The sequence below is a fragment of the Botryllus schlosseri genome, chromosome 13, assembly GCF_051294905.1.
Source record: "Botryllus schlosseri isolate E-star chromosome 13, Bs_hap1, whole genome shotgun sequence".
NCBI lineage: Eukaryota > Metazoa > Chordata > Ascidiacea > Stolidobranchia > Styelidae > Botryllus > Botryllus schlosseri.
In genome coordinates, this window is record NC_137248.1 from 13,674,817 (window position 1) to 13,698,974 (window position 24,158).

General features: G+C 40.0%; 1 protein-coding gene and 1 long non-coding RNA gene across 4 annotated transcripts; both read left to right on the plus strand.

Moving 5' to 3' along the window:
• Positions 1-560: 560 nt before the first annotated feature.
• LOC145453222 (leucine-rich repeat-containing protein 31-like) lies at positions 561-16,132 on the plus strand. Of its 3 annotated transcripts, none has more exons than XM_080331203.1 (9): positions 561-1,892; positions 1,959-2,057; positions 2,740-2,969; positions 3,040-3,213; positions 6,819-6,956; positions 7,602-7,763; positions 7,830-7,994; positions 15,665-15,844; positions 15,909-16,132. In XM_080331203.1, the coding sequence occupies exons 2-9, from the start codon at positions 2,003-2,005 to the stop codon at positions 16,083-16,085; spliced, it is 1,281 nt and encodes a 426-aa protein (XP_080187329.1). In that variant the 5' UTR covers positions 561-1,892; positions 1,959-2,002; the 3' UTR covers positions 16,086-16,132. The 3 variants fall into 3 exon arrangements, with proteins under 3 accessions (XP_080187329.1, XP_080187331.1, XP_080187330.1); XM_080331205.1 differs by having other exon boundaries at positions 15,665-15,839; positions 15,909-16,095; XM_080331204.1 differs by lacking the exon at positions 6,819-6,956.
• A 254-nt stretch (positions 16,133-16,386) lies between these two features.
• Positions 16,387-17,620, plus strand: LOC145454515 (uncharacterized). Its single transcript, XR_013920149.1, has 2 exons — positions 16,387-16,622; positions 17,141-17,620. It is a non-coding gene; the product is annotated as an uncharacterized LOC145454515 (long non-coding RNA).
• Positions 17,621-24,158: the final 6,538 nt, after the last annotated feature.

Consider the following 24,158-nt stretch of genomic DNA (forward strand, 5'->3'; position numbering starts at 1 on the left):
AACAAAAAAGTAAGCGAGAAATCAAAGGAGAAGGTGATCATGGGGAACACTGATCGCCGGGTGGAGAATACCGAAGAAGTGCCGGTTTGCCGTGGTGTTGTGCAGAAGACGTTTTGCCATCCAGATTTACGGTGAAACGTAAGTTGGATGAGGAACTAAGAGTTGCTGTAAGTCTTATGGGCTGGCTGGCTGGCATCACCACAGATATGTAGACCGATCTAAAGGGTCGCAGTTCTATTAGCTTGACTGTCCATTTTGTTGGAGAGAACTTGACTCTCAGAAAGTAATGTTGCGACTGCTCGGCAATTCACGGATACTAAAAAAACTGGTCTGAATATCAGACAGGCTATCGAAAACATCGATTGGGATTCTTCGACAATGGTTTTGAATAACTACCTCGACCGATATCGATGTTTCGTAGACTGGACAAGATTCTTCGGGTTATCTCGGAGTCTGGGATTGAGATCCCCGGAGTCGGAGGGACTTCGCCTCAGAGACCAAAGTTGTCGGAGGGACTCGGAGTCTCGAAAAGCAGACTCCGCTCATCACTGCCATGCACCCTTATTTCAAATCCAGCAAAGGTCACTTTCAAGACGAAATTCAAATGTCGATGCGTCATATGGGCGCGGCAATTTCGATAACATTGCGACATCTGATTGGACGGGGTATAAAACGGATGGCCTCACTACTGTGAAAGAGTCAATTCGTTTTCCAAGCGTCTCGGTCTTGGTAGTGTATGGGCCGTTGAGTGTAGAGGCAATATGCCCATTCATATCAGCTAATTATGCCTCCACCTGTTGCCACCTCGAAGCTGTATGTAAGTTGCTGAGGGATAGCAATGCTGCTGGGCACAAAACAGTAGCTTATTTTGAACGATAACAACATTATTCTCAAACGAAACGTTTTCCGGAATTCTCAAATCACGTCGCGGGACAAATGCTGGTGAACCCTGATGTAGGCTATATAGAAACTGTTTCAGAAGCAGCAAGAAAGACACTACAAGCGCAGCACATAAATGTAGCCGTGAAAGCACAACACAAAGAAGATAAGGCGTAGCAAAAACTACAGTCAAACAGGAAGTTACTCAATCCAAGCAATGGCAAGCTATGCAACAGGTGGTTGCCGGTTAGCGATTGAACGGAACGTCATAATGTACACCGGTTCGTATGTCGGCTAGACGCTACCAGCTTAAAACAGGAAGGAAACTGATTTATAGCGATCTGAGTAAACATGGGTGGATCAAACTTATAGCGGAGGACTCCGTGGCATGTTGCTGCATTTGCGCTAATTTCATAAACGTAGAGGACGAGTGTATACCATGTGATCCTTGATCTGACGACTTCATGTCCATCTGCTCTCTAAATTTGTAATCGTAAAAGGATGGGATGTGTTAGCGATTCAATGTATGGATCTGTATAAAGACCTGTCACTCTTGAATTTTGTCAAATACTTGAAAATCAAAAATTAAGATGCTGGTTACGCAAAATTTTCTCGAGGGTTGCGTGCTTCAGACCCTTGACACAGCACGTAACAGTTTTCACTTACGTGCGTAAGGTATGTGCTACATGTTTCTGATGCTGTGATGTGACCGAAAGAGTTTTACAGGCTTACGCGACTGCCAGAAAGTATAGAAACAATCTCGTTGATAATAGGAGCTCATATAATTTCAGTTCTTGAAAAAAGTCGAATAATTGAAATTAATATTTGGAATGAAATTTCTCTTTATCCTATGCCAAATATCTACGTATGGTGAAAACTATGGCGGTGTAATTGAACGTAGCGGAAATACTTGAATATCAACGGCGTGAATCTCTGGGAAGCGATTAAAAATACGTCAGCCTGTTGATGCAGCCTTAAACATCTGGAAAGTCAGTGCTGAAATTTGACACCAGGTTTGAATTTTATTTATTTTTCCTAGCAGTGACATATTATAATATCATACGAATACTGTTTGTAAGGTTACATCTTGCTGGACATTCAAAGGACAACACAAAGCGATATAATGGCAGATGGAGGTCAAGGTTCAAGCGATACCCATTATCGGCGCGGAGTGGGTGGTATGTTGCGAATGTCATTTCCAGAAGAATAAATGAAATTAAAGGTTGAATCGACAACAGGGAAATTGTCAAACATATACAATTGAGACGTTAAATTATTCTCTCATTGATTAGTTCAAGTCAGCCTGAACGCATTTGAGCGACCTCAAATAACAGCAACACCGAATGAACGGTCAACTAAACCCGGCCCGCAATCATTGCAATCATCGCCCGACGACAATTATCGCCTCAACTCTACAGTTATTTCTACCCTTTACAATACAAACAGAAGAGCGCATCCACATTGCCAGCTCGGAAATGACTGTGACCTGCGCTGGCGAGATCAATGATCAATTTCAATGTTGAAAAGAGTGATTTATCATTGATTATTGACCATGTGCCTTTGCTGCTGGTAAAACGTTTATGTGAACTCAGTGCGAGAGTTCGATTGAAAAGTTCTAATCCTATTGTGCCACTTACCTCTAAATTTTGCAAGTCTTCCGTAAACCATATAGAAAGAAACAACACGTAAACAATACTCATATTCTTGATACCGGTATAACATGCATCAATTTAAAATCTGGTTGAACCTTCTTAGAGCAAAATGGCGAAATGCATGTGCTGTATAATCATTAAAGAGCCGTAGTCAAAAGCTGAAAAGTTTGCCAAACCTGCTATATAGCATATGGTGTTTTTTATTCAGATGATCAAGAGAATGAAAAACAGCGTCAAGAAATCATCGGACTTTCAAAATTCATGTCATCCAATGAAGATTTGGATTTCTCATTTCTTCCATTAAATCACGACTGCCATGAACTTATTAAAAATGAGCTTATTGAAAGAAAAAAAACGAGAATATTGAAACTAAGATCCTGTTTGCAACCCGGATTGCTGCACCAGCTACGCCGACAGTTCAATGAGCCATTAAATAAGGTGCGCCTGCGACAATTTTCTAATAGATTTTTGAGCATCGCTCAATATCGCGTACTTCTGTACTTTACAGACAGTAACCGTTGCTCATGTTGATGTGAGTGCCAATACTGGACTTAATTCAGAGGACGCCGGGTCATTAGGCATTTTGTTAAGAACCTGGGGTGCCAAACACTTGGACTTGAGTGAATGCTGCTTGAAATCACAGGATATAGAACGTCTCTGCAAAAGCTGTGAAGGATATGAGGTATGGTCTTTTGCTGTGATATCTATTCTATATGCCGACCTGACGAGTAGCTAGCAGAGATGAGCATGGGTTAGGATTAGGTTTTGGAAAAACAGGATTTGTGAAATTTTGGCGGGTTTGGATTGGATTTGGATTAGACATTTTTTTCAGAACGGATTAGGTTTTGGATTGGATTTACCGATTTTCTGGGAGATTGAAATGTAGTGTGGCGAATGGCGACAAGCTTTATTCAGATCAGTTATTAATGTACTTATGGTTACTAAGTTATCTTAAATCAAGTGAATCGTTGGTTGTGAACGAAAATTTTCGAATCCCTCCATTGCATAAATTAGTATTTTTTCTGAATCTCCAGTTGGAATCCATGGGCCGTATCAAATGAACAGGAAATTCGTTTAATTCGAAGCGTGTTCAATAATATGCCACGATTACGCTGCCTACGTACCTGGTATGCGTAATCCAGATTCATAATAAAGGCTATGTAGCAACGTTTGAGTAGCACTTAAAGTAACAAGAAATCACTATTATCATATAGTTTAGTTCAATCCTTTATTGTTGCCATTGTCAGGCTACGCATTATACGGTATATGTGTTTCAATTTGTGACGTGATGTGTTTCGAAATCCCTAATTCGTAAAGCAAGTCAATCAGTGTTCGCGATTACTCTATGATTCATCATATCTATCACCCATAAAATATTAACGGGCATTCATAAAAAAGAATAAAAAACTGAAATTCAAACAAGGTTTAGGTTTAGGATTTAGAGCACTAAATATTCGCATACTGGATTCAAGGGTAAACCCATCCTTTCAGTTTTTGTCGATCATGTCACCAAGATTAGGGATTTTATTAAAGCCCGTCTTATGACAAAAGCACGAAACACTCGATCAAGGGATGGCGAAGTTCAGAAAAATGCAAGCTTCGCTCAACATAAATACTATTTAACCTGCACGCTGTCCAGAAGGCAGCTACCAAGAAAATAAGTTTTGTCCTATTGCCTATACATTTCAGGGCAGTGGTTCTCGACGTGAAAACATCAGAAAGATGGCGCGAGGCCGCAGTTTATTGACAATATTTTTCCCGCTCCGCGAGATATGCCCCTATAGCTTATATTTGTTGCTCTGTGTATTGTCCGACATTTATATTTCACAATTCTACCATAAACAGCCATAACCTTCCATGCCATCAAACTATCCGTTGGGATTGCTAGCATTTTGGTTGCACTTCTTTATATTTTGTGATAGCATGATAATAGGGCGCAAAATTATTTACTATCATAGGGGAGGCGTGCCTAAAAAAGTTTGAGAACCACTGTTCTAGAGTCTTAATAGAAAAACGTGGATAGGGTTTAAGGAGAGCTAAAACATATCATGTTTAACAGTGTTTCGACTTATGACAGCTAATAAATATTTTTTATTTTCTGTCCCTTTCTCATTACATAATATCAATACATTCACTGACCAGCATTTAATACCAATGTAATGTAGAATTAAAATTGAATGCGCTGAAGAATATAGCTCAATTTTTGCACTCGGCCCGACAACGTATTTATTTTTCTCATTTGGCCCGCGGAGGAAAATAATCGCCCACCCATATGCTACTAAGCTGTTACGACTTCGGAAGTCGGAACGCGCACATGCGACTGACTTGTTTCCATAGCTCCGAACTTGAGAATCGCTCGTCTGCGTCTAATGAAAATAAGTCGTAAAACGTAGAGACTGCAGAAACTGTAACTGGTACACATAAGATCATGTTTTAAAACTATGGAAGGATGAGTTATCTCCGGTCAATAGAGTGATATAACCGCCTATAGTTTAGTGGGGTATTGTTATAATGTATATCCAAACAATCTGAGAAAAGTATCATGTGAAGTATAATGAATGTTATTTATTTCTCGCATGTGCTGTCGAATTTGCCAATAACAATTTTGCGTAAATTCTGTTATGCGTTTGACTACGTTACTACGGAATAATATTATCAAGTCGCATTCGAGTAATTAATTAATGTCTCCGTAAAACCGCGCATAGTTAACGTTGATGAGTGTATTGCTCATAATATCTAGTCCAAAATACACATAATAGAGTATATGTGGAAATTGTCAGCATCATAACCATGTTAGCTTCAAACACGCTTCTACTGTGTGTAGATAAAATATTAATACCCCAATTCTACGCATACAGAGAGCAAATCTACCTAAGACACGCGCGAATTGTTTTTTATAAGCACATCACTGAAATAATTTAAACTGGGGTGGCCAATCTGAAATCATACTCGTGATCCGAATTGTCAATCTCGTTTGGATTTCTGTGATTTTTAGCAGTTGAAACCTTTCAAACTGCGTGGACCTTGATATCGGGCTATCGCGCCAGAAATTAAACATAAAAAATAATATAGGAAGTATATTTACATTAGAACAGTGGTTCTCAAACTTTTCAAGACACGCCCCCCCCCCTTTTTAGGATGGTAAAAGCTTTCGCGTTCCCCTTATCGTCATGTCACAAAACTCAACCAGGATGCTAGCAAACCTAACGGGATAGTTTGATGGCATTGAAGGTTACGACTGTGGATGAGAGATTTTTCAATGTGAAATTCAGACTAAATACAGAGCAAAAATGATGAACGCCACGTAAATCGCGCAGAGCGCAAAAATTTTTTCAGTTGAGCTCAGCTTCGCGGCCCCCTTCAGATGCTTTGACGCCCCCAAGGTGGGTGAGCCCCCAGTTTTGAGAACCACTGCCTTAGGATTATCATGGTGAAATATACTAAGAAAAAGTTTAATAAAGTCCCTACATTAATTCGATTTTTTCAATATTTTTAATAAATTTCTTCAGACTCTCGCGGGCCGCACAGAACGGTGTGGAGGGCCGCATGCGGCCCGCGGGCCGTAGTTTGCCCACCCCTGATCTAACGTATAATGAATGTTATCTATTTCTCGGAAGCAAGTTAATATCAATACATATTGCTAAATACACATAGAAAATCGGTATTGAAATTCACAAAACATTCGCGGCTGATGATGTGGCAATGGGCATCAAATAGGCGTGACAAAGGCCGTCATATAGGCGTGTCAATTAGGGCGACGTGGCGTAATTTAATTGGTGTGCGCTAAAACGATTCAAACCCTACTACTCTCCATTGAATAAGTTGTTATCAAATTACAATTATAATTACATTACAAAAAATAGAAATGCTTCAATTACAATTACAATATCAATTACAAGACAAAATGTAATAATTACATTCAGCTCAATTACAAATTACAATGGATCCAACTCAGGCGCACATACAGAACGGGAACGTGAACCCAGCGTTCACACCATCTCTAATATTTAGCCTATATTTTCAATTGTCAATATCAATCGACTATGACGTCACAGTTCAATATTCGTGACTTCAGGTATTTACATTAAACGTTTCAAACAAGGGCCTGGTTTTAAACATTTTGGTTTTAAAGTGATTTTTATTTTAAATGCAACCTTAGGTATAGCATTATTCACAGCACATCGGAGAATAAATACATTGTCCAGGCTCAAATGGACGATCTCGGCCATGTAAAGGCCACTTAATGACCGAAATCCTCTCTTCGCACCGGTGTTTTCGAAAATTTAGCGCAAGTTGTTAATGATGATGGATCTTCGTCTGGGCCAATTGATTTATAGTCACTTCGGTTCATGCTGGTATTTCTTGACCTCCCATCAGGATCGTCGTTATAATGGAAAGATATTCCATATCGCTCAAATGTACCAGGTAACAAATTCCTTTTGTGAGGTGCACACTATTGCAAAATAGTATTTCTAAACGGGGCGCATCATCTTACTCTACTGATCACGAACAGCACGAAGAAAATTTCAATATTAAATAAAATGTCTCGAAAATTCTATCGTCAATTCGTAAACTCAATTTGCATGTCGACGGCCGCCAACACGTACTATTTGAATTACGTGTCGATGAGGTATTTGTATGTTCGCATCTGCCGCTGCTACAACAATAGGTTCTGCAGTGTTAAGCTACTGTTATTGTTCTATATTTGTTAAACCAGCATTTCATTCATACGACGTAACGATTAATTTTACTTTTAGAGTAGTGAACTACTCATGGCCTATATGGCCTACCATACAGCCCAGTGATTCTTGAACATAAAGAACGCGTGGACATTTTTATAGTATGCCATGCCAAGTAAGACATTGTGCAGTAATGAATTGAAAATTGAAATGCAACGAGCTATATTCTACAAAAGACGACCTTGAGAGTGACTGTCCTGATAGATCTCGAATTCAATTTCACTGTGGTTTTTACTCCAAAATCATGACCTTTCCGCTAGGACACATCACCATGACAATCATGCATATGAAAATCATAACTGATCACTGTTCACGTGTTCTATATTTACAGATTAAGACACTGGTCTACGCCAACAACACAGTGGAGGCTGCTGAAATGGAGGCTATATGTAAGATCGTTACGTCCTCAAAAGTACATCAATTACACCTTCAAAATTGCTATCTGAATGATAAACTACTTAGCAGGGTAGAAGAAGACCATTATTGGAAAAAGGTATCAGTTTTGGTGCTTGTTGTAGTCATTACTGCACTATATATTTTTGACCTGATATCAATCCAGCTGGACTCCTTGGATCTAAGCTACAACAGAAACATATCGAGTGTTGGATATCAATTACTTGGGAGAGTGGTTAGGGAGTCATCAATTATGTCTATTCGCTTGGCAGATTGCAACATGACACGGGATGATATTTTCAGTTTTCAAAGAGGATTGGGTGGAAAACAAGTAAGTGCTGCATGTCACTGTGTTTTACAATATACATGATGCTTGATGCGCTTCGATTAAAAAGTCTATCCCAGGGGTCTCAAATTGGCGCATGCAGTATTTATGGGTCCGTGAGACAATTTTTCTGGAATCACGAAACATCACTCAAAATCCAGTGTTGGGATGACTCGAGTCACCTTTTTCGCATGACTTGACTTGACTCGAGTCACTTTGCTAAAATGACTTGACTTGACTTGACTCGGCCTATCAGAGATGTGGATAATTTGACTCGGAGCAAAATTCACGAGTCAATTTCAAGTCATCTAGTTATCGATGTCGATCAAAATCCCTGTATCTTGCATATGCTCGGATTGTTCGCGAAACGCTGCTGTAACCCGTGAGAGCGACCAATCATTTAATGATCGTGCGTTGTACTGACACTCTATTGTTCTCTCACAAATGAATTGACCGCAAACGAAGTCATCGAAGCTTACAGCTTACGTTATCCTAAACTAGTATAGTATTTCTGCTCTCCGATTTTTCCATTACCAAACCTTTTGTTTTATTGAAACTGAACTCGAATGTAGTTTATTTGTCCTCAATCATTGGCGCAGTCTCGAATTGTATCATATCGATATGTAAATGCGTAATGTATTGCATCTCATCAATTCGTATCTATTCTCTATATTGGCTGGTAACTATCAACTGAGGTTTAGCAGTTCTACGTATGTGTGAGCGATACAGCGCCTTCTTGTGTGTATATTTAAACCTATATTCCAGTGCTTTTCAACCTTTTTGAGCTCCATTCGCACTTTTTTTGTAAAATTAATTTCATTCGCACAAACTAATCGAAAATTATTATACAAAAAAAAGATGAAGATGCTTAACAACATTTTGTTCAGATGTAAAACAAATTGGCTACTATTTTAAGCTATCAAGTGTCTCATTAAAAAGATAACTTTTTGTCGCTCGTTTTCATTTCAACTATTTCACTAAAACCATTCTCGGCCAAACGAGTTGTTGGTTTTTGTACGACAACGTCTACTAGTGCTTGGGTCGCCAGGTCTTAAAAGCTGTTCTGCACTCCTATCCAAAATACAGCGTATTTTTCGCGAGTGAAAAATGCTTGCCGGCAGAAATCGTTTTTGAGAGCTGACACAATAGGTCCCGGAGGCTCCAGTTCGTAGAAAGGGTGAAAAACTCACATGTTGGTCTTGAAGCTTTTGTCTCGTGTCTTGGAACATACGGTGCAAACCGATGAAGGAGAGTAGGCACCTTGGAGCTCGCTACCTTATGATACGTTGCTCCAACTTTTGTCTCGCGAGTTTTTGAGAAGAGCAAATAAGTTTACTATACTGTGTGTTCTACTCTTTTGCTCAATCTAACTTGAGAATTCAAAACAGTTTAATAACGGTAAAGCAGCTTTTAGACTACTACCAAAATCTCAATTTTGCGGCATCTTATGACCAGAGCCTCACCCATGACAAGGAAATCATTTTTAATATTACAGTTGTATGCTACGATTTTACGGAGATGTATGACATACAGAACGCGCACTCCACAATTCTACCCAACGCAGCTCTACAAAACATGTCTGACACACGCGATTTCAAATTAGGGCGCATTAGATTCATATGTGTGTCGCAGTTGTACTATTGTCTACGGATCATACCCATATCGAAAGGTTTGGCCATCCAGCATCAGCCATTTTTAGACCAAGGTTTTGTCGCCGCTTCTATTTTTAGCACCGCATCTTATCAGCGGTTTGTTGGCCAAAACTTAACGTCTTCACGTGCCCGACGCCGAAAGGGTTGGCCTTGAAATGATTGAATCTCATAGGCCTTAACTCGCCCGTTGCACACTCCTACACTAGTTCATCCCAACGGCCTTCGGCCATGTTTTCCAAAAAACAAACAGTCTGACAAATCTTATCATGAATTATCATGATAAAGCCATATTTTCTGCGTGTCTAGGTTATTGGCTACACTACCCAACACAGTGACATTGAATATGTAAAAACTATTGCAGGATTTTTTGCCCTAAATTTAACAAATATTACATACATATTAACAGATAGCTCTGGCATCGTGTCAACCCAAAATTATACCCTTTGCGGCCCGTACTTTAATAACCCTTGAAGGGGTAAAAATTTAGGTTACAGTAACTTTTAAATATGAGTCTGTAATGATGATCATTTTTTCAGCCTGTCGCAGGGTCAAACAAACTGATATACTGTATGTCTCCCACTACACTAGCTTCCAAACCAGGCTTTTGGTTACATAATAATTATAGTGCGAAAATATTAATTCACCACGGCCTGTAAGAGCTAGGATTAGTGGTGCATCGTAACTTAAGTAAGTTAAGTTAAGTTAAACAAGTTTTTACAATTGCGTCCCCAGTCGCCACTACAAAAGTTACACTGCCTTTGAATTTTCTATTAGGTTTATTTGAATCATTTCACGTTAGATAAATTAACAATTATTCACGATCTTCATTCGCACTTGATCCGGATTTTCATTCGCACTGTTCGCACCACCTTCGTCATTCGCACTGCAATTTTTTTTCATTCGCACTAGTGCGAACCGTCGCACAGGTTGAAAAGCACTGCTATATTCGTTCATTGGTTCAAAATTAATGACAACTCAATCTGTATTTCAGACGACTAGCAAAATGCAATGACGTTATCATGCCCCATACTCCGAAAAGGCAACTTGACTTGAATTGTGACTTGACTCGTGACTTGACTTGACTTATTGACTTGACTCGAGTCACCTCCAAAATTCAAGTGACTTGACTCGAGTCCTTTTTGTAAATCAATTGACTTGACTTGACTCGATTCGAAATATGCAATGACTCGAAATGACTCGTGACTCGAAGGTAGTGACTTGATCCCAACACTGTCAATAACTAAGACCAGCCCTAAAGTCAAAATTGTTGAATATGATTCCTATTATCACTTGATGTAGCTGAGATTTTTTCATCTAGGAGTGCGCACAGTGCACGCTGCGGTCATCGGGATTTTAGGCAACGGCGTGAGTCTCGGGCAAATAATGTTACGTTTACTTTGCTCTGGTACGTGTGATGGATTTGAAAATATTTCGAGTAGCAACAAATCACGCTTCAACGAACTAATTATTCACAATGGGATAACGCGCAAGAGCCCAATGATCATGGTTTAAGACAGAGTTCTCGAACTCAAATAAGCTCATGGATCAGTTTCCCAGTCTTTTATGGCGTCGCGGGGTTATTCCAAGTAAGCCTTATTCGATGGGATGAAATTTTCCTATTGAAAGTAAGCCGACATTGCAGACTGGCATTTCACACGCACGTGAAAATGAAATATAACATTGCAGCAATTCGTAACTTTTGATGCGAACTAGTCAGTGGTGTCAAACTTGCATGTGGTCGCGGGGCAATTTCCTAGTTTTTGGTTACGCCGCAGGCCACAGCATCAAACGGAGTATTGAATTTATTTCCGAATATATTTTATTCGACGGGACTTGCACAAGACATTTCACACACATCGTCAAAATGCAATAACGCATGACAAGAGAAATCACATTTTACAAATGCGAAGAAAATTGTTGTTGTATTTGGTAGAGAGAGTAAGCACAATTTTTCAAAATGACGAGATATAGACTTCACGCTATAGAGGACAAATTCGTCATGTTATCAATTTATCATAAAAGCTGTTGCCTTAGAATTTTGCAGCTATAGCGGACATTTGGCATGCCAAAACGATAGGTATATGTATAATTTAACAAAGATTGATGTGATATCCCAGCATTTGAGCAGTGTGGTTAAATGCAGGTTTTTGGTTTAGGCTCACCCCTGATTAATAGGATATTGATCATGTTATCATCATAGTCCAGTGTTGGGATCAAGTCACTACCTTCGAGTCGCGAGTCATTTCGAGTCATTGTACATTTTGACTCTAGTCGAATCAAGTCAATCGATTTACGAAAGTGACTCGAATAAAGTCAAGTCACTCGATTTTTAGAGGTAACTCGAGTCAATTCGAATCAAGTCAAGTCAAGTCAAGTCACGAGTCAAGTCACAGTTCAAGTCAAGTTGCCTTTCCATAGTATGAGACATGCTTACGTCATTGCATTTTGCTAGCTGTCTGAAATACAGATTGAATGGTCATTGATTCTGATCCGATGAACGAATATAGAGTTAAATATACGCAAGAAGGCGCTATATCGCTTACATATACGTAGACATGCAAATCTACGTAAGTAATTACATAGCCTCAGTTTATAGTTACCAGCCAAAATAGAGAACAGAGAAAATGATTTATAAGATGCAATACATTACCCATTTACAAATTGATATGATACAATTCGAGGCTGCTTAGACTCGAGAAAAATGAGTGGGAACATTGCCAGGGGTAAATAGTGTTATCGCTGAAGTCTGAAACCGAGGTATATGCCTACAAGTGCGGAGGCGGAAGTGGTTGAGGACTATATAAACTGCATTCAAATTCAATTTCAGTTAAATAAAAGGTTCGGTTAAGGTATGAACAGAGAACAGAAATAGACAGTTTGCTGTTAAATTAGTTAACTGTACTAGTTTACGACAGCGTAGGCCTCAAGCTTCGATCGCCTCGTTTGCGGTCAATTTATTTGTGAGAGAACAATGGAGGCTCAGTACAACGCACGATCATTGAATGATTGGTCGCTCTCACGGGTTACACCAGCATTTCGAAAACAATCCGACCATATGCAAGATACTTTGATTTTTATCGACAGCGATTGCTTGGTGACTTGAAATTGACTCGGGAATTTTGCTCCGAGTCACGAGTCAATCCATATTTCAGATGCGCCGAGTCAAGTCAAGTCAGACTATTTTAGCAGAGTGACTCGAGTCAAGTCAAGTCATACAAAAAAGGTGACCCAATTCTGACTCGAGTCAAGTTATGACTCGAGTCATCCCGACCCTGTCCCAGTCCAATTAAAACAGCGTTCGAATAATACCTTCTGATTTTCTCCACGATAACTAACAACATAAATAAATAAATAATGTGTCATAGTCAGAGAAATGTCCAATCGCCGACCAAGCCGTTGGTGTTAAAAAGACGGACGTACCACGACGTTACTTGCCGTCTTAAATGCCTTCAATAACATGGATAAATGACCCAACATGTAACTAACTATATATCAAGGGGCCACAGAATACGAAAGGTTGCCATAACGACTACAATATAGAGTGAAATAGCAAGCTACGATCTTCTGATCTTACTATTCAGCTGGGCACGCAGGGCACTCTGTTGCGAAATCACCGCGTTCGGGGTTACAAATCCTCTGATTTTAACGTTTGACCCGAGTAAACTCCTGACATTTTCACTTTTTTCGAGTCAAGCCGAGTTCGAGTAATTCTACCGATGGTCGCCTCCAAGTTCAAGGTACAATTGCTAGTCAGCAATTATCTACGAGTCATGTTTTATCCTCGTGAATTTACAATGTGACGTAGGCTGATAGCAAATCTTCCATCGCATCGACGCCAGTGACGTGCGGTGAGGTTCATGCCTATTGAGACACGCCCCCACTCCACATACACACACATACACACGCACACAAACACGTACTCACGTGGCCATAACAGCGGGTATAGAGAGCATTTTCACTGCACACTGATAGCCGTTGCAATTCTATATTCCACGATACATGTAGACCTGGTCGCTATTATGGTAAATGGTCAAGTTTAGACGGATAATAATTAGTAATTACTATCTTTTCAAGTACAGCTGAGTGTGGTGTTTGGACCCCTTCATAATTCAACATCATCAGGCGGACCCGTTGTTATATTGACATCGTTACATGATGCTATCTCGTGACCACCCATATCTGCTATATCAAGAGATATGGAAATCCCCAAAACGTACCAAACTAAAAGATGCACATGGTTTCAAATGGATACTTCTTTACTGGAAAATAATTTTTCCAAACGGAGATGGTATTTCCACTGTAGGGTTCAGTTCGCCAGGACAGGACATTCGACGCCGGTCATTAAGGAGTCTATGGACAATTAAACATATGTGTAATGTGTTTATATATCGGAGTTTTCGGTCAGCACAAGAGCATTCCATTTCGTCCTAGGTCTTCTTGCTGCTGATCGACCTGGCACGCTTCTTCTTATGTCTTGGTGCGTCGTGGCGCAGTAATAGACGACGCCGAAGTCTCCATTTCCATAAATCATGCGTATTTTATTGGGGAAAGGGTACCCCAAAATCAAGATTTCTGACAATATGAAATTTTTGAGAAAGTTGCATGAATTTCTAAAAAATTACTCTATAATTCATGCTATTTCACGAAATAATTTTAGGCTCCATTCAGGTTCGGCCCCCAATTGCGGGTTTGGGTGAGCAGTTGCGGTCCTGACTCCAATATAGCCCTTTTAACGCGCCATCACCCCTTGTTCCATTTAAGTCCCCCTATCGCCCTCTTCGGTATTTTCGCCCCCTAGACCGCCCACGTTGGGAACCACTGGTGTAGACCGCCACCTCATCCGCGTAAGCGGTGTCTTGCAAAAAGCCGAGAAGTTGGCCGTGGTATAAGTCGGCAGGTACGGAAAAATGAAGAATATCGGCCCGGTGTAAATGACCATCGTAGTCGACAAACACCATGAATACCACAAAACAAACAAATTGGTGTAGACACATTTTAATTGGTAAATTGCCAACAGACTACTGATACCACATTTTGCTGCTTCGAGATGTTTTGTAAGGTATTGTAGAATGAATAAAGAATTGGATTAATAAGGTCAATCGCAGTAACTTCGAAATGTTTACAAAAATTCATTTTCTCGTGTGATGTACATAGCCATTTTACCATATTAACTTCAAGATGTGCTGCTCTATAGAAATGACCAGTTAAATAGTATCAGCCAGTCTTGACGTTATATGTTCATTACAAAACTTTGTCCGTGAATTTTGGTGCCATACTTGTTGCGATCCTATACCCAATTGTGTCTTGGAAGCGTGTCGTTATAACTACCTTCGCCACCACCTATCTTTGTGGAAATGAGTTTTCGGCACTCGTTCATATTAAATCCACGACGCGGATTTTTAAGACACGACCAGCTATTTCAAAAAATGCAGTTGCAGAATTCGCTTTGAAATAATAGAAGTCAACTAAACTTCTACAAGAATAGTGTTATGTTATCGCCAAGAAAAGTCATTATGTTGCTGTTTATCACTAGCCCGCAGTTATTATTTGTACAAGACAGATGACGATTGCACGAAAATTGAGATACCTTTGAATTATAACGTCGACGGTCCGCGGGGGGTCCGTGACAGTCCTAAAACGGTTCACGAAGACAGAAAGATTGAAAATCACTGGCCTAACTGGTCTCAAAGGAGCAGGTCCACCCATCACAATGATAGGCTACCGTACCAAGAGCTTATTTTGTATCGTTTTCAGGCACTGCTTACGTATCATCGATCCAACAAATTTAAATAACCTGACTGAGCAGCTACTCGCTAGATATATCTCGAGGATATATATTTCCATACAAGTGTCGAGATGCAGCTCCCCCTACATAAGCGCAACAACAGTAGCCCACACTAGATGGGATTTAGAGCGTTGAATCACGTGACGATCGCTAGCAACTCTAGTTGACCTTAGTTTGTATATTTTGAAAAAGATCTGCAAACCATTGTAGCAAATATATAAAATGAAATGATTTTTAAGGTAGACTCTCTGGACCTGAGCTACAACGATAATATTCTAAGACCAATGAATCATGAACTTGAGCCACCTAAGAATATCAAGAAGACGGATAATATCAAGACGACGGATTTAGGATTGGCCGGATGCAATCTAAATGGAGACACGTTGAAAGAAATGCTACAATCTACCTTTGAGGGTGAGGTGAGCGTTCTCAAATTAGACACATGAAAGGTGTCCAGTTCTTTTAATGCAACAGCTATTTCAGATCTCCAGTCTGAACATTAGGGACAACCCTGAACTCGGACAAGATCTCGATACAGTAGCTGGTTTTCTTACCAGATTAAAGATTTCAAAGCTGAATATTTCGAACTGTGGATTGACAAAAACTGAGGAAGACAATTTCATACCGATGTTTCCTCGTGTCGAAATACAAACTGACTAAAATTACAGAACATTCTGACAATTTCAAGCGTCAGAATACTGACCAAATTGCTGGTTTTTTGTTTTAGTTGAATGCAGTTTTTTCCTCATTTATATTAACGACATTGTTAATGCATCTTTATTCCGCACAACGCTATTTGCTGACGATGCTCACCTCTTCATAACCTCCAACACTGTCGATGGTTTGCATGCATCTGTGAATATGGAACTCCCAAAAGTGTCGAGATGGCTCCAAGCAAACAAACTAAGTTTGAATGCAGATAAGACCGAGATGCTCGTTTTAAATAATGCCAGTCATAATTTCACTGTGAACCAGAGATGAGCGGATTTGAAATTTATATGTCCTAATCCAATCCAAATCCGAACCTTCAAATCCAAATCCTAATCCATGACTTTTTCATATTCAAGTCCATGTCCAATCCTAATCCGATTCTAACTGGAAATTCAGAAAAAATACTAATTTATGCAATGGAGGGATTCGAAAATTTTCTTTCACAACCAACTATTCACTTGATTCAAGATTACTTAGTAACTATAAGTACATTAATAACTGATCTGAATAAAGTTTGTCGCCATTCGCCACACGACATTTCAATCTCCCAGAAAATATGTAAATCCAAATCCTAATCCGTTCTGAAAAAAATGTCTAATCCAAATCCGACAAAATTTCACAAATCCTGTTTTTTCAAAACCTAATCCTAATCCATGCTCATCTCTGCTGTGAACATCAATCATAAACAAATCTCAATATGTGACTCAGCAAAATATCTCGGCGGCACCAGTGATTCCAAATTGTATTGGAAGCAGCATATTGAATGCACAATATCAAAACTAGCTCGGTGTGTGGGAATAATGACCCGTCTCCAATCTTTGGTTTCCAGATCAGTGCTACGAACCATCTACTTCTCTCTTTTCCACTCTCATCTGCAATATGGAATCGAACCATGCAAAACCGTGCGATACGGCTGATCTCATCTGTACCTTTACGTACCAATTTATCGCCTTACTACCGTAAGCATCGAATTTTGCGAGTTGATGAACTATATCGCCTCGAAGTATCAAAAGTTGTTCACAAATATTTTCCCAATAGTCTGCCTCCTGTGTTTGATGACTTTTTCATACCTGCTAAACATGTCCATTCCCATTACACGAGATCCTCGTCTAAAGGAAACATCTACCTACCCCCACCCAATAGCGACCTAACTAAGAGATCTATCGACTACTCGGGACCAGACATGGGGTGATTACTTCATGAATGTAATCGATTGCGATTACGATTACTTATGAATCACGCGATTACGATTACGATTACGATTACAGCAAAATCCGCGAGTAGTCGATTACGATTACGATTACTTTGGAAAAGTAATCACGATTACTCACGATTACATTCATTTTGCTTCTGAGAAGTTATCTTTGGAAGACAACAATGCGATGAAAAGGCCTCATGAGAGAAGGTCTTTATTTTTAAATGAGATATAATGACGTCATTTCCTGTGTATGACATAATATACCATGGCATGATTCACACAGAAATAGGCATTGTGTATTTGTCCATTGTCCATAGCCGCGCTGGATGGTCGCGAAGAATAGTCTTCTCAATCTCAGCCCCACAATACGAATGCCACCGGGGGCACTCCCTGAGGAAAATGATGAACCACGTGCATAAATGACAATTTTTGGTGCGTCTCACAAAAGTTTTTCGTTTAGTTTTCTTTTCTTCCGCTACGTTTGGGTGACTCCAATATCTGCTGACTATAGAGCAGACAGGAGGTCACGAGTTAACAACATAAAATAAAGTTATAGTCGTAAATTATGTGCCTAAATCTTCGCGCCTGGCGCGACTTGACAGCAAATTCACAGCGGATCCATCGCATCAAATCGTGTTTTCCAGTTCTTGTGAAAAGCCCGGCCTTTAAGGGGGTTCTGGGGGACTTCGCCCGCCACAAGCTTTATTGATCGCCTTATGTGGAGCACAAGATCACGATTTGTGAGAATGGCGGTGGCGAAGTGCTGTTTCGGTACTGATTCTAGCTGAAATCCACGCTAACATCATCATCATCATCATCATTGGTTTATTAGCAATTTTATCAGTTCAATACACCACAAAAATGCGATACAATGAAAAGACAGGAAGATGTCGAAGCGACAAGGAGTAGTCTATGGAATCTGACACCCACCTTGGCCTAGGAGATGTACAGAGGAGGCATGCACACTGAATGAAAGTAAAGAAGATAGTATAGAAGAAGAATGCGACAAGAAATAGGGCGGCATGTCATGGGAAGCGAGATCGATAGGTCAGTCGTGGTCCGGTAATCTTGAGGATGGACTGTATTTATTTAGTAGCAATTGCTTGTATTCCGACTTGAATGTGGACATGCTCGTCGACTGTCGGATGGCCGGCGGGATACTGTTCCACACATCAGGTCCGGCATATTTGATGGAGCGATGATCTTTTCGGTCGATCATATGATATTTGGACGACGTGGACGCGCGTGTGTTGTACTTGTGCGCTTTTGATTCGGAGGTAAAGAAGTCATTGAAATATTCGGGGCAACGACCGCAGTGAAACTGATACATAAACTTTGCGATTTCTAGTTTCCGCATATCTTCTATGTTTAGGACGCCGAATCTCTTCAACAGCGACTTATTGGTAGGGCTGGGCAAAATCGAGCACCTGAGTGATTCGATTCTGAATCACGCATTATGCTTCGAGTCGAGTATTCGAGTATCCCTCATTATGACGTCACAACAGAATGCACTATATCGAAGTTCAAATATGTACCTTTTATGCCACCAGAAAGGATAAAATGAGTCTTACCCCTCACAATAAAGATACTTCGGTATTTTTTCGACCATACCGATTTCATTGCACTTCTTGACAATGTTGTGGGATGATCATGACTTCGGAAATGTGTTATTTCCAGTAACGTTCGTAGCTTTGTACCAAATCTCGTATGATGCGACACCGCTAAACAAACAAACAAGGCTTCCTCAGTGAAAAATAGTATCAAAACTAAAATCCACGTTAATAAATTAACTTTCAGTTGCGAGGAGCGTATAATTTCAGTACTCGAAAAAATCCTGTTTTACTACTCGACTCGAATCATCAAAATTAATACTCGATTCAGATTCGAGTACTCGAATCATTGTGCCCAGCCCTACTTATTGGATGGGCAGCCAGGCCTATTTGGGGCCCTAGCTATGATTCTGAGCACTTTATGCTGTAGTTTCTGCAGTGGCTTGAGTGCAGTTTTACTGGCAGCCCCCCAACAGAGGATGCCATAATGTAACTTCGATTGGATTAAGGATTTAAAGAGTATCAGAACCCATGGTGGCATGAAGCGCCCAAGGCTGTAGAACAGGCCGCACTTCGGTGATAATTTAGTTTCTAGGGACTGAATATGACTCTTCCAGGACATGTTCGAGTCCAGTAAAACTCCGAGATATTTGGCATTATCTGTGTTGGAAACGGGCTGACCAGCGATATTAACGGTTAGGTTATTTTTTGAATTAACTGTCGACATGGTGTGTAAGCGGATGGCTAGTGGCATATCCGAATGATGAGTATAAAATTGCGAAAGAACAATTGTTCATCATCCGTTTTAAGTAGGGCCGTATGAGAATATGATAAGGTAAACATCAACTTCTGACTGCAATCCACTTAATACATATATTTCGATCTGCCGTTATACGAGTAACGGAAAATAACGGCTCGGTTATGATTTTTTTATCAGCAGCCTGTTTTTTAATGCTTCGATGTAGAAATTGTCATGTTTAATTTGACGGGTACAAAATTTCAAATCGTTGTCCATTGTATACGCAAATAGGCCTACCGCTCGCCAATCAGCTACGGTCAGATTGCGTTTACCTAAGCATAACAAAACATCTATACATTATACAATGTACAATTTGTATATATACGTTACTATTCGAAACTAGGCCGTGTGGTGATTATTATCCTGCTGCGAGGTAGTGGCGTGTGCACTGTGCACTGTGCAGTGTAATGATCAGTGCAGTGACATAATCCACAGCGGATGTTCTTACAATCACAGTACTACATTATTTACATCGAATATCTATTTACTACGTGCGGATAATTCGTTACGCAATCAATAACCAAGCTAATACTTGTGATGCAATAATGAGTATAGAGGCGTTTGAAAACCCGACATTTCTGCTATCCAAATCCTGTTTTAAATCACACTCTTCGTTGCTCATTGCTCATGAATGTTCATTGTTCATAGTTCAGTTTATGTCATGGGCATTGCACAAATGAAAAGTAATCGTTCTTTCACAAAGAAATCGATTAGATATGTGAAGTAGTCGATTACGATTACGATTACTTAGGAATTTTTTCGAATGTAATCGATTGCGATTACGATTACTTGGAAATGCTGTAGGCTAATCGTCGTAATCGATTACGATTACTAATCACGATTACCCCATGTCTGCTCGGGACCTATCATCTGGAATGCATTACCACCACATATCCGTGAATTGCCCTATAATAGATTCAAAAAAGCCCTACTTGATCACCTCTTGTCGTTACACTAACACTGTTGCCCTACCTCGCCCAGACATTGCTTCATTGATCATTTGCCACCATTGTTTCATTTTTTTTCTATTTTCCTTTAACTAAACATTTCTTTATAGCCAGACTGTTCAGAGTCAAGTGTACCTGTTTGATGCTGGTGTGATCAGACTAGATGACCTTCACGGTCTTATCGATCATTCCTATCTAATACCGAATACTGTGCACGCATATTTTCTGTACCACCATCACTGCCGTTTGTTATGTATTTTGGTTCGATGAAAATAAAGACTCTCTCTCTCTCTCTCAGTTCTTACCAATTAATTGGGAGGAATATTCTCTTGGGGAAACGTCAAGGAGAATCTCGTGGTAGGCCTAAATGAAGTTTTCATGTTGTAAGGGCCCTTAATGTCTGATTTACATGATGTCATCGAACTTGTTTGCAATAGAACAGGTTAGATAAAAAATTGCAATTTGCAAAATTGATGAAAGTCCCTCAATTTCATCGAGATTTCTTTTAATTGAAAGTCCCTCAATTTCATCGAGAATTGTGTTAATTGAAAAATAAAACAGAAACACGAATTATCATTTCTGGACGTTTTAGTCGAAAAGCGCAATACCAACAAATTTGAAATGTCGGAACTCATGAACCAAACGCCCAACTTTAACGGTACATGTGAAACATGTACTGATTTCATGACGATTATTAATAATTTCCCGTAAATATTTATAGATGATAACATCAGGAAGTATTAGATTAGCATAAATTATAGGCTTTTAAGAGATTTGACATGATAGCGTACCCCATTTGAATTCCTGAAATTCATGATATCTTAAATCACTACAGCCTGAGGGCAGTTCCATCCTACGCCATTGGAATATTTCAGAGAATGTCACGCTGGATTTTTCTATTTCAATTTATTACTGCTTTACTTTTATTAGATGCTCTTCATAATTGCCTAAGTGCAGTTCTATCCTACGTCATTGAGATCTCGCAGATATAGCGAGTCAGCATATTCCTATTTATGATGTTTCAGTTTTATTCGTTTACTGCCATTGTGCAGATTTCTTTCAACACAATGCTGTCATTAGGATTCACACCCAAAAGAAAACACAGAGAAACAGGCAAATCCAGTTTGCGTTCCACTTTAACGTAACTCAAAAGTACCGGTAGGTCATTTTTTAGCGCAAACGGCGTATTTTAAAATGAATCACGGACAAATCAACTGTGAACGTGTCATCATACTGACCACTATGTGTCTATCTATTGTATATAGATGGCGATTCTTAAATACAAGGTCATGATTCCATCACTATAGGCTAACCCAGTGAAGAGCATGAGTACGTCTGACTTCACAGTTTGAGATTTGTGAGCAATAATACACTTTCCACTTAACATTATTGGTACAGATGATAAACGTGGCCACATACATATACTTTGTAATATTCTACTCATAATTCTTGAGCTAGGTCGTATATTACAGTAATTCCCATTATATTTACATTCCCGTTCATAGGTAGGCCTACAAGAACTGAAATTGCAGATTATCACGTACTTGTGAGTCCTTCAATCGTCACAGAGCACTGTTCGACTCTACGTTGGTCCCAACATACAGTTCATACGTAGTTATCGGACCGCGAGTTGGCCTGGTTGGGCCTTGACGTATAACTCTGACGTCGATGGAGAGAGGGCGAGGTTACCTTTAGTCAATGGGGCTTCCACGCTCGACTGTTTCTGCCTCTGAAGTAGGTGCGTGCCCGCATCTATCATCACGCCGGCGACTACCTTTGTCGTCGGGGGCCCTTGTTCTGGAGAGGCTTGCATATTGCCTCCAGACTCCTCGCCATCCACACTATTTAGTTTCAGTGTAGATGCGACAGCTGCATTCAAAGTGACTTTCTCGGTAAGCGGCACGACTGCTGCGACCATAGGGCCGTCGTCGGAAACGATTCCCACATATCTCTCGTGGCGAATGCGTCGGCCGTTTTTTTTTGTCAGGATCCTTCCATACACCCGTGTCCTGATTAATGCTAACGGAATTTCCTCGCTAAGCATGAAGGGGTTCGGGGGTGACAAACTTCCCCCGATTGAGACTATAGCGTCACCGAACATCCTATACCTTGGGCGCTAAATTATTCCGAGAAGACGGGACTTCCTTGGTCCCGGTGGCGTCAGTGGGGCTTCCGCACTCGACGCTAAATAAAATTGCAGCATCCACCGACCCGTAACCAGTTGTAGTGTAGCTAGTACTACTTCTAGCTTCGGTTGTTTCACCGTCAAGAAACGCGGCAAACGTCAATTCATTATTATCTGTATAGCTGGGTCATTAACAACTTCGTCACCTGTCCCTTGTGAACTCCCATGTCGGTTGCAAAGGGAACTGGCGACTCATAGAGAACGATTGATCACAGGGACTTCACGTGGGATAAACCCTCTATTCTATGCTGTCGCATTTTAAGGGGTAGTTGTTCAGCCCAGTAGAGCAAGTATGTTTTAAGCACTGTTCTCATGTGCAAATTCCGTAATAGAACGTTACAAAATTATTACAAATTGCAGTCCATGAAATTTGATTATGGCTGGCAGTAGACGTAAGTATCAAAGCATTTATTTTTCTCGGGGCACTTAATTAGGTCTTGTCGACCCGTACAATTTGATATGACATTTTCCTTTTAGACAGCTTCCACTTCTACCCAACAATTTTCAGCGCGAAAACCAACTTTCGGCATTTTGGTTTCAGTAAAGTAGACAGCAGACATGGCTTGATTAGGCTACTTCAATTCAATTTAATTCCGATCACTGCAGGCAGAATCACACTACTGCGCTTACAGCAAAATCACGCAGCAGTAATTACGATTACAATGATTTTTGTTATTTTTATTATTGCTGGCGACGTCACAATGCATCAATTGCCACACTTTACAGCGGACGATTTCCACCCCAACAATTTTCATTATATCTACGACCCACGCTAACATGTGTATAAGCTAAAGCGGCAGATTAAAATGTATAAGTCGAAGAATCGCATCATGGTGCTAGTTTCATGTATATAGGCCAAGTAAGAATAGGATAAATTGAACGTTAAATTCTGCCATAAGGAATGAAGCTCCTCGTAGTTGAACATGAATGATGAACATGTATGCCTATTGTCAACAATAGACTTAATATTAGATATCGCCAGAGGTTACGGCCAACGGAAGAGAAGCGTTTGGGTATGATATATACCAGTAAGAAACAACCATCGTTTTTTTAAAGCTTCTATATGGAATTCGTCGTGCTTTATTTGATGAGTAGGCTACAACATTTCCAATCTCTCGGTGTACCTACTCCTCGCCAATTAGCAATGTTCGCACCGTGTTTAATTAAGGCTAATTCCATTATAATTTAGCAAATTTTTTGAGATTTGTAATGCATACTCTCAGAATTGTCCAATATTTATATATGTTGTTCTTTTTTGAATTCCAAGTTTATTAAAAAAAAAAAAAATTGAAAAATGTTCAGCGGTTCAAAAGATATTGCGATTTAAAATCCTCTCGTCACTA